The sequence below is a fragment of the Nomascus leucogenys genome, chromosome 12 (assembly GCF_006542625.1).
Source record: "Nomascus leucogenys isolate Asia chromosome 12, Asia_NLE_v1, whole genome shotgun sequence".
Classification (NCBI taxonomy): Eukaryota; Metazoa; Chordata; class Mammalia; order Primates; family Hylobatidae; genus Nomascus; species Nomascus leucogenys.
In genome coordinates this window covers 2,717,309-2,734,130 of record NC_044392.1, presented here as the reverse complement: position 1 = coordinate 2,734,130, position 16,822 = coordinate 2,717,309, and the positions used below count along the sequence as shown (strand labels likewise).

Below are 16,822 nucleotides of genomic sequence, written 5' to 3'. Positions count from 1 at the left end.
TTCTTCTAGTAAAATGCAGCTTTTATCATAATATAGTGTATTCCTCTGATGGATCTGGGCAGAGTATATTGAAAACCTTCTGAAAAGGATTAACCATTCTAGATGCCATTAAGTGATTTGTGTCCCTATGGATTTACCTATTCTGGACATTTCATATAAATGGAATTATATGTGTGTCTTTTGTGTCTGGCTACCTCCACTTAACATAAAATTTTCAAAGTTCATCCATGTTTTAGCATACATCAATACTTTATTCCTTTTGGCCAAATACTATTTCATGGTATGAATATACCACATCTTGTTTATCCATTCAACAATTGATAGATGAACTGGGACTATTATAAACATTTCCACTTTGGGACTATTGTGTTTCCATTTTTTAGCTATTATGAATTATGCTGCTTTGAACATTTGTGTGTAAGTTTTTGTGTGAACACGTTGTCAATTCTGTTGGGCATATACCTTGGAGAGAAATTGCCAAGTCACGTAGGAACTCTATATTTAACTTTTTGAGGAAATGCCAAACTGTTTTCCAAAGTGGTTGCACCATTTTCCATTTCTGCCAGCAGTGTATGAGGATTACAATTTCTCCATATTCTTTCCTATGTTTGTTATTGTTCATCATTTTTATTATAACCATCCTAGTGGATGCGAAGTGCTATCTCATTGTAGTTTACATCTGCATTTCTCTAATGATGAATCATGTTAAGTATCTTTTTATGTGTTTACTGTGTAACAAATCATAGTGACTTAACGCAACAGCCATTTTCTTGCTTATGATTGGCAATTCTGGCAGGGTTTAGTGGAGACAGCTCATCTCTGCCCCACATGTTATTGGCTGTTGTGGCTCAGGTGGGCCTAGAAGATCCGAGATGGCCTCACTCACATCTTGGCACTGGCTGTCAGCTGGGCATTGTGATGGTCCATGGTCCCTCCCCTCATATGGTTCCTGTCATTCGGTAGTCTCTGCCAAACTTCCTTACATGGTGGTATAGTACTCCAAACAGCGAAGGCAGAAGCTGCCAAGCCTCTTAGGATGTAACCTGGCTCAACATCACTTCCACCATATTTTGTTATTCAAAGCAAGTCACGAGGCCAGCCTGATTCAAGGGGAGGGGAAAGGGGAAACAGACTCCACTCCTTGATGGGAGGAATTGTTAGTAGCAGCAGTCTTTGCAGATAATCTACCATAAGCATTTAGAACAATGTTTGACCCATATGAAGACCACATTGAGCAGTGAAGATGCCTAAGACCCATTCTTACCATCCCAGTGCCTACCAAAATTCATCATCAGGGTCAGCACTGGCCCAACCCGGGTTTTACCACTTGGTCACCTGTTGTGGTCTCTGCCTCTGTGCTATGCCCTGTGGGCTGTCTGGATGTGATGTCTACAGGGATCTCCTACCAGACTCCAAGACATTATCATCTCTCCTTGAACTACTGCAACAGCTCCCTCTTTCTTGTACCACCTGGTCCTTTCTCTACACAGTAGCCAGTATCATCTTGTTAAGATATAAATCAGATCATATAACTCCAGTGGCTTCCCAAGATGCTCATAATAAAATCCAAATTTCATGCCACGATCTGGCTCATAGTGACCTCTCCACCCTTGTCTTCTTCCATTCTATCCTGGCTCATTCCAGTCCCAGCATCCTTGGCTTCCTTGCTGTCTCTCAAACACAGCAAACTCACTCTGGCCTCTGGCCCATTATACCTGATGTTCCATCCCCAACAATACTCTTCTCCAAAATTTTGCATGGCTGGCTTCTTCACATCATTCAAGTCACTTCTCAAAGTCACTTGATCTTCCCAAACACACGGAGTGTCTAGCACATGACAGGGACTCAATAAATGTGTGTTGAGTAAATGAGAGAATCTTAGGATCAACCTGTGATCCTGTGACAAGATCAATGGGAAGACCAGCCCCAGCAATGTTGAAAGCACTGCCCTCGCCTAAACATCTCAATTCTGGTGTTCTATCTTCTCACTTGTTTTCACAGCTATCCTTCAGTATTTTAGTAAAGGGAACTTGCATACTGAGAGGGAGAGGTTGGGAACAACTGATGAGGCAACTGTAAGATGCAGATGAAAAAGGGCTATAATTGGCTCTCATTCTGGAATCCGGGGCCAATGAAGACAGTCTGAGGGTGACAGAGCTCCCATTTTTGTCTTGTGTATACTCTGTGTACCACCTTCCTGCCCAGAGACATCGTGAGTATGAGGAAATAGGGAGAGGTAAGAATAAGAGGCAAGAAAGAAAACAATCTAATGTTATTGTATATCTGCTACCTGCTGAGAAGGTATTATTCCTCATTTCATAGATATGAAAACTGTCCCCTGAGTGGACATTGTCTGCCAGTACCAGGTGGGCATGCCAGCAGGAAGTTTGCTTCAACAGATACCCTTGGGTTTATTTTCTTCCCAGCCTCTTGCTTCAAGAAGCCTAGCATGGATTGTGTGATGGTGATCCATCCCTGTGCAGAGTCACTGAGATGTTTGCTCTTCCCCCACAGTGGTGTCCTGTGGCCATCCGGGCTCCCCGCCTCACTCCCAGATGTCTGGAGACAGTTTTACTGTGGGAGCAGTGGTGCGGTACAGCTGCACCGGCAAGCGTACTCTGATGGGAAACAGCACCCGTATGTGTGGGCTGGATGGACACTGGACTGGCTCCCTCCCTCACTGCTCAGGTATGGTGCATGGCATTGAGGAAAGAGCTCCAGTGGAATGCTTGACTGATGGGAGGTAGACGAGCCCCCAGGGTGTGAGTGTGATTGATGGATGGGAGGGAATCAGACCTCGGAACCCTTGTATCTTCCCTAACAGGTAGAAAGCACAGCGAGACAAGGTCCCAACGGAGCTTCGGCTTCTGGCAGGCTGAGCCCAGCCTTATCCCCTCAGTCAGCCCTGACCATGCCCAGGGATTGCAAAACTAGGAAAGGCACAACTTTTTAGGTCAACCTATGGCCAGAGTCCTGTCCAGACACTTGATTTTATGAGTTCCTGGGGACAGTTCAAGTCTTCCCGTTGATCAGCTCAGGTCCAAGCCCACTCCTGTGTTCTTTTCTTCTCTGTTTCAGACTCGTAGGCCCCAGCCTCCTTCCCTTTCTTATCACTGACCCTCAACTTGTCCTATGTCCTGGCTACCTAATGGGGTACAGTCTTCATCTCTACTGCCTTGAAACACCAGTCCCCAGACTTTTCCTATTAAGTTCATTTTACTGCTAATGAGGACACTGACAGATGCTATCAAAATAGCAAATGTAGAGAACTGCCAAAGGTCCTATGTCCATAGTATCCAAACCAGAAATGAATGTGTAATGTCATATAACAGAATAAAATTTTGCAAGTGAATTGTCCTGCCAGTAGCAGAAACCACCAAGCTAAAATATTAGCACCTTGCAGCTTTGTCTTCTTTGAGGGGGACCTGCCTGGCCCTAGGAAGGGATTCCATGTTGCCCACAAGAGGGAGCGGCTTGTGCAGCTTGATGTTCCTCAGAGGGCCCACCTTGGCATTGAAATTAACCCCTAGCCCTTCCCATGCCAGATCCATTCAGAGGAAAGGATCATGACCTCCTCCTGATACAGAAGCCTTCTCCTTGATGTGGGACCTTACCCATGAGATGTGCCACTGTTCTTGCAGTTTGACATTCCCAGATGAGCCTGCCTCCCAAAAGTTAGGTCACTGCCAGCATATTTAACGAGATATTCATTAGATCTCTCCAGAAAGAAGAGAGTCCCAAAGCCACTATTTCAAAGGGCTGTTGGTTGCCCAGGAAATCCCAAACACATCACTCTATACGACCACCCAGGACTTTGGCCTCTCACCCCTATTAATCTCATTAAATACCTAATTAAGGAACTGGGCAGGACTATGTAGAAGCCATGATGACTCATTTAGCTGGGCTAGGGGAAGGCCTGTTAACTGTGCCCTGGCTTCTTTCTGTTTGGACATCTGGTAGGCAATACAGCGTGAGAGGACAAGGGTCATGTACATTGCCTCTCCAGCCTCCCTGGAGCTCTCTGAAAACAGAATTAGAAGGGATTCAATCTACACGAAAGCTGGACAATGAGTGAACATTAAGTCCCTTGGATGAGAACATGAGGGATGAGAAGAATAGGCAATTAGGAAGTAACATTAGGTATATACCACAGATACAGAGATAGCTCCTCCTGAAACAGATGTCGTCTTTTGCAGTGGCATCTCCTGCCAGTCCCATGAAATACACATTCATGAATTCCAGGTCAAAGTTTTTAATCTCATTGTGTGCAAGCAGTGGACCCAACTGTTGCACAACAAAACCTCCTAAGTCCTTGAATCATACACCACTGGGCCACCAAGGCTATACGGAGAGATTTCTGGAGTTTGAGACCTACTTCAAGAAGTTCACCACCCACATCTCCACTGTCATTCTCTTTACCTCTTCGGTAAATAGTTGCCATCTATCTACTCTGCCCCCATGGTGCAATATCCTGTCCAGACTCCCTTCTATCACTGAACTAAAAGCCTCTAATACTATAGTGGGGGCCATTCTTTCAGAAAATGCCCCTAGGACTGAACACCATTGTACTAGCCTGTTCTCATACTGCCAAAAGACATACCTGAGACTGGTAATTTATAAACAAAAGAGGTTTAATCAGCTCACGGTTCTGCAGGCTGTACAGGCTTCTGCCTCTGGGAAGGTCTCAGGAAACTTACAGTCATGGCAGAAGGGGAAGCAGGCACATCTTCACACGGCTGGCAGGAGAGAGAGAGCAAAGTGCAACACACTTTCAAACAACCAGATCTCATGAGAACTCACCCACTATCACGAGAACAGCAGGGGGAAATCCGCCCCATGATCCAATCACCTCTCACCAGGTCTCTTCCCCAACTTGGGGATTACAATTCAACATGAGATTTAAGTGGGGACCCACAGCCAAACCATATTAACCATCTTGTGCCTATTTCACAATAGTGCTAGCTCCAGCTGAGGTCAGCTAGCCAGTGTGTGGGTTAGAGCTGCTCACCATCAAGATTGTTTCCAGGGAGACCCAGTTCTGCCTGTTGTGTGAATTACATCCTGGAAGCCTTCAAAAGATAAGAAAACCTAGCCAAATGCAATGAGCTCTCTTTTATTTTTATTTATTTATTTATTTATTTTTTGAGACGGAGTCTCGCTCTATCGCCCAGGCTGGAGTGCAGTGGCGCAATCTTGGCTCACTGCAAGCTCCGCCTCCCGGGTTCACGCCATTCTCCTGCCTCAGCCTCTCTGAGTAGCTGGGACTACAGGCGCCCGCCACCACGCCCGGCTAATTTTTTTTTGTATTTTTAGTAGAGACGGGGTTTCACCGTGGTCTCGATCTCCTGACCTCGTGATTCGCCCGCCTCGGCCTCCCAAAGTGCTGGGATTACAAGCGTGAGCCACCGCACCCGGCCGAGCTCTCTTTTATTAATGTTTACATTGAAGGTTGAAAATGAATCCCTCTTCCGTGGTGGGAAACAGAATGGAGAACGTATGGTTAGGTAGAGTCTCACAGCCCAAGTCTAGACCAGGAAAGGGAATAATGCCAAGGTTGAGAAGTGGAAAAGACATAAATGGCAAGTGGTGGGGTACATATGACTTAAACATTTATTGGCTCCAGCAAACTAGATGTGGTCACTCAGATGTTACCATTTGATGCCCACACATGGTTACATGAGGAGATATATTCCATGATAGTTGTAACTTTATCTTTTCAGGCAGTTGTCATTTATTCAGTAATCTTTCTCCTCTTTCCTCATGTTTACCATGGCCTGGTCCGATCTAAGGACATCTCCTACACATTGCCGTATCATGAAATGTGTTGGCCCTTCAGGGGACCATAGATCTTGTGGCTTTGTCTCCTGTTCTCTACCCTTCTTCACTCCTTGGGTCCTTGGAGGTCTCTTGAGTGGGTTTGCACAATACCAGAAGCCAGAGAAATGCAGGAATGTAGCAAGAGGAAGGGGGTGAAGCAAAAATGAAATGAGAGGGTCTGAGATGTTTATTCTAGAGCTCACCTGTATGGCATAATTTGTGAGTAGGGAATCCTTAATGAAAGGCCCAGCATCAATCACCTTGAATATTTATCATTTCTTTGTGGTGAGAACATTTAAAATTCTCTCTTACAGCTACTTGGAAATATACAATACATGCATCAAAACATCACCTCATACCCCATAAATATGTACAATGATTATTTGTCAATTAAAGATAAAATGAAACTTTTTAAAAAGTAATAAATAAATACATAAATAAATAAATAAAGGCCCAAGATCAAGATTCAAGCTAGGTGGTTGAGAAATGAAGCTATCCTAAGGAGTTCGGACTTTATCCTATGGGCATTGGGGAGCCAGTAAAGATGTTTCTGCAGGAAAAAATTTTTTGAAAAAAAAAAAAAGGTCAGATGGTTAGTGATTTTTAAGATTAGAGGACAAAGTAGAAGATGGATTAGAGGGAGAGTTTACAAGGAAGGGACATTAGTCGGGAGGCTCTTGCAAGAGTTCAGGCAAAAGAATGTTGAATGTCTAAGCTAAGACAGTGGCATGGGAGAGGAGATGGGACTACAGAATCAGCAGGTGTTTGTAGAGAAGAGGGGAAGAGGAGAAGGAGGACCTGTGGCCAGTTTGGATCACTGAAAGTCCAGACTGGCATGGGCCACGGAGTCTTTCCTCTGCCTTCTTGCTTCCCCTCCCTGTGTGGTTCCCAGGGACTTACCCATGGCCTCAGATCTTTGTGTTCTTCCACCATTGCATAGGGAGGCAGGAGCATGTGCAGGTAACTTTTGCTAGTCCTCATTCATGGGACCCACTGCTTCCCCTTAGTCACATCCCAGTATCTTTCTCCCCTGCTTCTCCACTCCCTTTTCTTCCCTGAAAAACAATGGGGTTTGTGTGGTTCTGGTCCATAGGAACCAGTGTGGGAGTTTGTGGTGACCCTGGGATCCCGGCTCATGGCATCCGTTTGGGGGACAGCTTTGATCCAGGCAGTGTGATGCGCTTCAGCTGTGAAGCTGGCCACGTGCTCCGGGGATCGTCAGAGCGCACCTGTCAAGCCAACGGCTTGTGGAGCGGCTCGCAGCCTGAGTGTGGAGGTAATGTATGTGACCATTCTGCTTCTCCCCTTTGCCCAGCCCCAGAGCTTGCCCCCGCTCCTGCTCTTATTCCCAGGAACCTGCCCTCACAGAAAAAACCATGGCCCCATTTGAACCCTCAGCCTGGCTGATAGGGACTGCAATAGATAATTCATGTGCATTTTCGTTAGTAATCAAAAGACAAACATTTTCCCACTCTCACCTCAAAAGGGAAGAAATCAAAAAAGACTGAATTTGACCCACTATTTCATTCATTTTCCATATAGTTTCATTTAGCATCTATGTGCCAAGTGCTGTGGACACAATGGTGACCAAGACGGACACTGCCATGGTCTGGATATTTGTGACCTCCCAAAATCATATGTTGAAACCTGGTCACCCAGTGATAGTATTAGGAAGTGGGGTCTTGGGAAGTTGTTAGGTCGTGGAATGGGATTAATGCTCTTATTGAGAAAAGAAAATACCTTAGAAAGCCTCTTTCCCTTGTGCCATGTGAGGACACAGCAAGAAGGCACCATGTCCAAGCCTGAACAGACGGAGACACACATCTTGATCTCCTGGGGCTTACAGTCTAAGGGAAGAGGCTACGTGAAACAAATATTCAATGTGCCAAAAGATATACAAATCCAATTTTAGAAAACTCTCGAAGTAATCTAGGCCCTCAGTGATGTTGCCTGAGGTTGCGCCAATGGGAGAAATTGTCATTTTTCCATATATTCCTAAGTTTCTGGGGAAAAAAATATATTTTTTAAACCTCTCTCTCCTCTTGCAGCTGGTCCCCAAATCGCTCTGTCTCTCTCTTTCTAAAGTACAGCCTGCATAGTACTCTCCTAAGCAGGAAGCAGGCTTCACAGCTGAGAGTAAGGTTGAGTGAGAAGATCTGGAAGAGGAAGGAGATGATATGAAATAATCATCTAGCAAGATACGAGTGGAATGGAATTGGGAAGTGTGTAATGGCCAGGCAGCACTGAGCGCTCACTTAAGGTGGGGGGATCATTAATTTAAAGTGAGAGCAGTCAGCATGGTACCATGTTTTTGTTCAAGCTCATTTTGCTATCTAGTTGTGGGCACAGAGCAGACAGTGCATTGGGTACAGAGCTGGAGATTTGCCAGGCGACTAAGACATTGGCAGAAGTGGCAAAGGGAAAAGAGGGTGAATGTGAGGCAGAGATTATGATGGATCTTGGCATTTAAGCTGGGTAAGGAGGGAGCAGATATTTGAGTGGAGTAAAAGGCAGTGAGAAAGTGGTAGGATCAGTGGATTATAGATCCCCATAGGACCAAATAATCACCAGAAAATGAGTCCCAGAGGGAGGGAGCTGAGGAGACAAGAGGCAATGGTTAGAGAGCAGGCTGCTGGAAACAGACTGTGGAGTAGCCCTGCAGAGCAAGGGGAGATGCTCTAGCCAGGGGAATCCAATCTTTTGGTTTCCCTGGGCCACACTGGAAGAAGAATTATCTTGGGCCGCACATAAAATATACTAACACTAACAATAGCTGATGCGCTGAAAACAAAATCACAAAAAGTCTCATAATCTTTTAAGAAAGTTTATGAATTTGTGTTGGGCCATATCCAAAGCCGTCCTGGGCCACGTGCGGCCTGTGGGCTGTGGGTTGGACAGGTTTGCTCTAGCCCATCACCATCAGGAGTCCCCTGCCTAGGAAATGAGACAGTGGAGTCGGAGCCCTCTCCCACCTGTCTCCCCAAAGTCCTGCCTTTTCTGAGGATGCTATTTGCAAAGTTAGTTTCTATAGAATTTTGCAGGCATAGCAAGAGAGGTTTGTGGCAATGGGAGAATGTAATGCAAGGGAGAATTTAGTATCTTCTTGCATATTCATGTGACCCACATCCACATCCATACCACTGAGATCCCAGGGTGCAGTCAGTTACCATGTCAGTTACCTGAGTGTTCAGGGATAGAAAGTGGATGGTTATGAGGTTGGACCGGGAAGTGAATATTTGTTAAATGAAAGAGAGAGAGAATACACATATGCACACGGCTCTGATGACCGCTCTTGACAAACTCTTACCTGTCCTTAAAGGTTCTACTCAAACTCCTATCTCCAGCCCCAATAAGCTGCTTCCTTCTTAGTGCTTTTTCTCTTCAACTATAACACTTAACATGTCGTATCTTAATTCATCTGTTGATAGAATAGGCTAAGCTCCTCAAGGGCAGGGGACATAGCCCGGTCATTATTGTATTCTGGGCACCTAGGCAGCACACGTATTTGTTGAATGAGTGAATGCCAAGGCCTATCTGTTGTGTTAATTATATAGGAATCATTTTGTAGATTTTATCTGGGGACCGCATAAATGACATACATACTTAGAAAATTAAATTAAATCAAAGATTAGAAGCATGCAATCTCTAAATATCAAAATCCTTATGGAAACAAATGAACCTAACTATGTATCAAGTTGGTGACTTAATAACCCCAATAATTATTTCAATTGACTTGAAAAAATGGAATTTGACTGTGGTGTATATCCTAAGGACAAAGAGAACTACAAAGGAATCTTAAACTGTTTTCAGCAATCATATTGTTAACAATAATATTGATATTACTATCCTGAAACTATTACATATGCAATACCATAACATATATGGATAAAACAAATAGAAGTTGTAAGTTATTTATTGTCATTAAGATTTTCAGAAGAGATAAAATATAAAAATTTAAAAGTTAAAGAAAAAACCTTAATCCTAAATTTGGATTGATAATATCAGTATAAATTCATAATATATTTTCTCTTTTTAATTATGTTTTATTTGTTCAAATTTATGGGGTACATGTGAAATTTTGTTATATATTTTATATATTATATATAATATAATATATATAATATATAAAATATATATAATATATATATATTATATAATATATATAATATATATAATATATATATAAAATATATATATTATATATATATATTATATATATTTTTATTTATTATATATTATATAATATATATTATATATTATATATTATATAATATATATTATATATTTTATATATTATATAATATATTATATATTATAAATATATATAATATATATAATATATATATTATATAAAATATATATTATATATTATATATATAAAATATATAATATATATTATATAATATATATTATATATAAAATATATATAATATATAATATATAGAAATATATATGTGTATATATATATATATATAATGCACAATGGTCAAGTCAGGGCATTTAGAGTGTCCATCACCCAAGTACAACACATTTTTGACTATAGTCTCCCTACTCTGCTATCAAGCACTGAACTTATTTTTTCTTTCTAACTGTATGCCCATGCCCTTCAACCCACTTCTCTTCATCCTCCCGCTCCCCTGACTCACCCTTCCCAGGTGCTATTATCTGTTTTTCCACTCTCTACCTCCACATGATCCCAATGCATTTTCAATTTAAGAAGTTATTTTCCCAGCTCTAACTCTAAAAGTCTAGAATCAATGACCAGATCAGTGGCAATGAGTACTCTTAGTGCCTGGATTGTGGTCCATTCTCCATTAAAAGAAACTAGACTCTTTGGAGAAATGGCTAATTTCTGGGCTGGCACAGGAAGTATACAAGACAAATATGGAACATCTTGTCACTCTAGCAAGGATTCCACCAAAAGATAACTGAGATCATGTTAACAGGACTCACGAGCCAACTAGAAGAGGCTCCTGTTGGCTAAAGGTGGAGAATCTGAGCATCAATAAGAATAATAATGGCAATGGATGGGAACATAAGAAATATCTTTAGATCCATGAGTTCAAAATGATTCTTAAATAAATACATTGGTCACCTTTGGAGTTTGCTAGGAAACCAACTCATCATTCTGACATTTGATTTAAAATAAAAACCACACACACAAAAAATCAAGCATTATCTGGCGTTCCTATATGAACAGTATTTCAGGGTAAGCAAATATTTGATGATAGAAAATGTCTTTCTTAAAGAACTCTAGCTAATGCAGAAAGAATGATAAAATTAGAATATCACCACTTTCCAATCCCTAATGAAATAATGAATCTGGTCAATGACTGCTAAAACTATTAAATGAAAAACTAATGGAAACTTCATAATGCCACATTAGGCAGGCATGCCCGAAATCACTGATGAGCCTCAACATCACGAACAAGAAAACACCCAGACATTCGGTGCTTCTTATCCAGTGCAATAGGAAGGGCCCAAAACCACCTATGAATACCATTGCCAAAAGGCAGAACTTGATTACAGGAAGGAACTACAGGGGATAGAGGAATATGTTAAACTATATCTCATTGTTGCAGTTAGCAAAATCCAGAAAGTGTGAAGTTCTGTAGGACAGATGTTGTGGTTTCTGTAACAAATAAATTACAGAAGCAGAAATAATCATCTCTGGGTTGAAAGTCTTAGAGACGTGTCAACCAAATGTCATGTGTGGACCCTATTTGGATCCTGATTCAAATAAATCAACCGTTAAAAAAAGAGAAAGACAACTGAGGAAAATCAAGCACTGATTGGATATTTGGTGATATTAAGCAATTGTGTTTAAAATTTTAAGGATGATAATAGAATAGATCATCCTTTTTCTTTGAAAAACGGGAATTTGTTCAGAAATTTCAAAAGATTCATAGGGGTCTCTCCTTCCTGTCTAGGGGTGAGATAAGTCGATACAAAAGCAGCATGAGAGGCATTTCTATCCACGGCGTCCTGAGGTAGCATGTGGCTTCCACTCTGGGCAGTTCTCAGTCCCCCAGGTGATACCCACCATTGTTCTGGTGAATAACGTGTATTTTTGTCTTCCTAGTGATCTCTTGTGGGAACCCTGGGACTCCAAGTAATGCCCGAGTCGTGTTCAGTGATGGCCTGGTTTTCTCCAGCTCTATCGTCTATGAGTGTCGGGAAGGATACTACGCCACAGGCCTGCTCAGCCGTCACTGCTCAGTCAATGGTACCTGGACAGGCAGTGACCCTGAGTGCCTTGGTGAGAGCTCAGGCCCTGTGGGCTCCATGGCCAACAGTGGCCCAGATCCTGCATGCCAGAGGAGAAGGCTATCCATGGAAGATGGTGCAGGATGGTTGGGATGGTGGGACTTGAGCCTGAACGAGAATCATATGAATAGCCTCTGTTGAGCGTATGCTGTGTGGCAGCCACTGAGCAAAGTGGCTCATATGCACATGTGATTTGATCTTCACCATAACTCCATGAAGTAGCTATTATTATCCCCACTTTGTATATGAGATGGCTGAGGCTCAGAGAGGCAGAGAATATATATTGGCCATTTCTCAGGCTCTAGCCAATTCCTTTGGCTTTCCCTTTTCTCTCTTAGAATCAAACCCCAACCTGATTTCTCTTTTCACTTCAAAGATGTGGCTATCCGCCATCTTTGTTGCTTCGTTCTCTCCTTGTACCCGACTCCACCCAGTACGGGTTCTTGAGCATGGTGTAGCCTCACAGCTCCCATTTCTTGCTTCTCTTAAGGGTAGTCCCAGTCCTTTTCCAGACAAAGCGAGTCACTGTGGGATCCAGATGGAGGGAAGAGACAGGATGAGGAAATGCGACAAGATTCTCCCTGTCAAAGCCCTAGTCTGTGATTTCAGCTCCCTCTGAAGTCCCGTGTCAAGTTCACTTTGGTTTTGAGACCAGAGCTCACCAAGCCCCACCCTCAATGATATGATGACATAGGCATGACCGTGTCATGGGCCATAAGACCCTGCTTCTGGGCTGTTTTCCCTAGGAGTCCTCTGTAGGTGCTGTTGGGCCTACAGAGGCCTCCTAGGTACAACAGCAGGTGATAAGATGTACCCCTCAGCAGACAAATCAATTGTCTTATGTGGTTCATTAATATACCTTAGGCTCTTCAAACAGAAAACTCTCCCTCCTTGGGCCCCAGCCTCATTTAGGAACTGAGCCCTCTGGATAATTCCTCTTAGAGGGGGCACTTTGAATAAGGTGAATCTTCATAGCCCAAGTTGCAGTGGTACATAAGGACAATGTGGGCAAGGACAGGACTAATGCCAGGGATTTGACCAAGCAAAATTTAAAATGGGCAAGCTGGGTGTAGTGGCTCATGCCTGTAGTCCCAGCTACTCAGAAGGCTGAGGTGGGAGGATTGCATGAGCCCAGGAGTTATAGGCTGCAGTGAGCCATGACCGTGCCTCTGCACTCCAGCCTGGGTGACGGAGTGAGACCCTGACTTAAAAAAAAAAAAAAGAAATTTAGAATGGGTAATGTCCAACTGGGATCCTGTGAGGAGACAGGGCAGCCCTGATCTGACAGTTTCCCTTCTTGGATGCTTACAGGGAGTGATAGGGATGGTATTGGAGGAGAAGTGGGGTCCCAGCCGGGAGTGAACAATGCTATATCTCTCTTATCCTAGTCATAAACTGTGGTGACCCTGGGATTCCAGCCAATGGCCTTCGGCTTGGCAATGACTTCAGGTACAACAAAACTGTGACATATCAGTGTGTCCCTGGCTATATGATGGAGTCACATAGAGTATCTGTGCTGAGCTGCACCAAGGACCGGACATGGAATGGAACCAAGCCTGTCTGCAAAGGTGTGTCTGGGGCTGCAGATGTGGACAGAGGGCCAAACAAGATACGAAAGTGAGATGTAGGCCCTGAGCATCTATCTAGAAGGGAGAGGGGTGAAAGTCCAGCCCTAACATCTTATCAGGGGATGTGCGAGGTGAGAAAACTGGCCCCTTAACATCTGCCAGGAGCGAATCAGAAGTATCAAGATAAGGCCTGGTCCATGAACATTGAGGGAAGGGTCAAACGGAGGACTGGGTTGTCACACTTGAGAGAGAGCATTGTAAGGTGCAAAAAGATCAGAACTCCCACAGTAAGAGGGCCCCATTCTGGTTCTTCCTGTTTAGCCCAGGCTCTAGGTGGGTGCAGGGTAGTTGGTGATATCAATGATGGTCACGGGGGCTCATTTCCCAGGACAGCATCAGAACTCAGCCTTCTTTGGTCTCCCTCCAGCTCTCATGTGCAAGCCTCCTCCACTCATCCCCAATGGAAAGGTGGTGGGGTCTGACTTCATGTGGGGCTCAAGTGTGACTTATGCCTGCCTGGAGGGGTACCAGCTCTCCCTGCCCGCCGTGCTCACCTGTGAGGGAAATGGGTCCTGGACCGGAGAGCTGCCTCAGTGTTTCCGTAAGTTGCTTACAAGGGCCTTTGGTGCGTCCTATTCAATAGCTCCTTCCCCTTGCCTCCTTGGAGCTTTGTGGCTGGAAGGCCCAGAATAGGTAGTCCCCCCAACAAAACCAGGGAGGAGCTTCATTGAAGACACTATTAAAGAGGGAAGGAAGTGGAAAGGAAGAAAATGAGGATCCCTTAACTGAGCCCTGGTGTCAGATACTGTCTAGAGTCACAGAAGAAAATTAAACTAGAGATATTGGGGGTGTTTTTTTTACCTGAAGCGTTGTTAACTATATGGAATAGTACTCAAAGATCTGGGGGTGCCCAGTGCTAGATACGTGTCTGTTTTCATGAAAAATGACCTGCACAGAAAAGTCTTCTGGGAAACCTGTGATTTTCTGCTGTGTTGCTTTATTTTTTATCCACCTGGCCCAGTTGTATCCTGAGGAGCCCCAAGTCTGTTCCAGGGCTTACTCCTTACTGAGATCCCCAGTAAGCAGGTTCCAGGTCACCTATTCTTATCACACCCCATGAGTGGGCTCTGGAAGGTTTTCTCCATGCCTGTGCTTTGGACAAACAGTAGGACATATTTTTCTAATTGCCATTTATCCAATTCTGCAGAAAACAATCCACATACTCATGATACTGTTTTGGGTTCCTCTGAAAATTTGCTTCCATCTGGGAATTTCCTCAGAGATTAGGGCCAGCAGCTCGAAACTGGACACAGGTGTTTGGTGCAATGTTACCCTCTCCAACCTTCACATACTACCAGGGTCAAGTCTGGACTCAGCGACCTTGCTTTTCCTCTGGAGAAATAGCTGAAGTGCCTTTTAACAATGAATTATGGTCATCATGAAAAAAATTTTACCCATTAGAAAATACAAAAAAGAAAGTAAAAGTCATCTGAACTCGCACTTTCCAATGATAACCGCAGTTCAGCTTTTGATGATGTCCCACATGAATCACTGTGCATTTTTGAATAGATAGTGATATGTATACATTTTCTAGAACTGGTATTGGCTCATGCTGTACGTACTGTTTCATAACTTGTATTCACTGATAGGCCACCGAAACCTTTCCATCAATACCTTTCTACCTTTCTTTATCAATATTTACTGATCCATGCATCATCATTTTTAATGGCTCTAAAGAATTTCCTTGTAGATACAAGTTATGTAATCTTTTCGCACTGGTGATGAATTTAGATTACCTCCAACTTAATCATGTTAGAAGCAGTTCTGCAATATGTATTCCTGAAAATTGCCTTTCTTGGCCGGGTGCAGTGGCTCATGCCTGTAATCTCAGCACTTTGGGAGGCCGAGGCGGGTGGATCACGAGGTCAGGAGATTGAGACCATCCTGGCTAACAAGGTGAAACCCCGTCTCTACTAAAAATACAAAAATTAGCCGGGCATGGTGGCAGGCGCCTGTAGTCCCAGCTACTCGGGAGGCTGAAGCGGGAGAATGGCGTGAACCCAGGAGGCAGAGTTTGCAGTGAGCCGAGATCGCACCACTGCACTCCAGCCTGGGCAACAGAGTGAGACTCCATCCCCCCCTCCAAAAAAAATGCCTTTCTTTACTCCTGCAGCAAAGCCCTAGGCATGAGAATGCTGGGCCGAGGGCAGTCATGCCTCCCTTCTTGACATATGTTGTCAAACTGTCTTCTAGAAACTGTCCCAATTTACATTCCCCAAAGCAATTTATGAGAATGTTTCTGGATGCACACCCTCATCAACAATGGATTGTGCCAGTATTTTTAAATATTTACCAGCCTGAGGAGCTTTAAAAGATAGCTCATTACTTTAATTGGCATCACATTGCTTATGAGAAAGGCCACGCCGGTTGCTCTTCACTTGTCAGCCATCTGTGTTTCTGGTTCTTTCAGCTGCCTCCTTTTGGATACAGTAACTTCCCATCAATCGACTTTTAAACTGACTTCTAATTGGTCAGCATAGACTCCCCAGCCTTCAGGGCAGAGGCTGCAGGTCCAGCTTCATTTTATTTTGCATGTGGTTATGTACTTCATGACTCCATGTACACACACACACACACACACACACACACACACTTGCATCATAGTATAAAGCAATGCTTGAAGTGATATCATGGTAAGCTTTGCCTTTGGTAATCAATTTTTAATGACACTCCCTGATGTTAACATGGCCTGAATGAAATGGGTATACCCATACACTACCCACCACAGTGTAAATGTGTACCCTTTGGGGAAAGACATTTGACACTACACGTCAAGAGCTGTGAACGTGTTCAACCCTTTAAAAATAATAAGTTCACTCCTAGAGAATTCTCCCAAGAAAGTAATACATATGAAAAGGAAAAACAAAAAAGAAAACAATACATGTGAAAGAAGAGTTATATATAACCGTATAATAGAAAATGCCCAATGCAAGGGTTATGATAAAATATAATTATGGTACAAGCACCTGTTGCTAATTGTGTAGCCAATAAGCGATGATGGTGTCATAAACATAGAAAATGTTTACAAGATAATGCTAAGTGAATGAAACAAGATTTATGGTCACATGGGCTTGGGTTTGCCGCTCCGCTCAAGTTTACCTACAACTGAA

At 43.3% G+C, this 16,822-nt stretch overlaps 1 protein-coding gene across 13 annotated transcripts in view; it reads left to right on the top strand.

Annotated features, from left to right (window-relative positions):
* Positions 1–16,822, top strand: part of CSMD2 (CUB and Sushi multiple domains 2) — a 675,146-nt gene that overhangs the window by 594,407 nt on the left and 63,917 nt on the right. For 11 of the 13 annotated variants that reach the window (XM_030823365.1, XM_030823367.1, XM_030823372.1 and 8 more), the window contains 5 exons: positions 2,515–2,688; positions 6,911–7,093; positions 11,900–12,076; positions 13,473–13,652; positions 14,080–14,253. In XM_030823365.1, the coding sequence (XP_030679225.1) occupies positions 2,515–2,688; positions 6,911–7,093; positions 11,900–12,076; positions 13,473–13,652; positions 14,080–14,253 (888 nt within the window). Of the gene's footprint in view, positions 1–2,514; positions 2,689–6,910; positions 7,099–11,899; positions 12,077–13,472; positions 13,653–14,079; positions 14,254–16,822 lie in introns of those variants that run through there. The other 2 variants (XM_030823375.1, XM_030823376.1) reach the window with 2 other exon arrangements.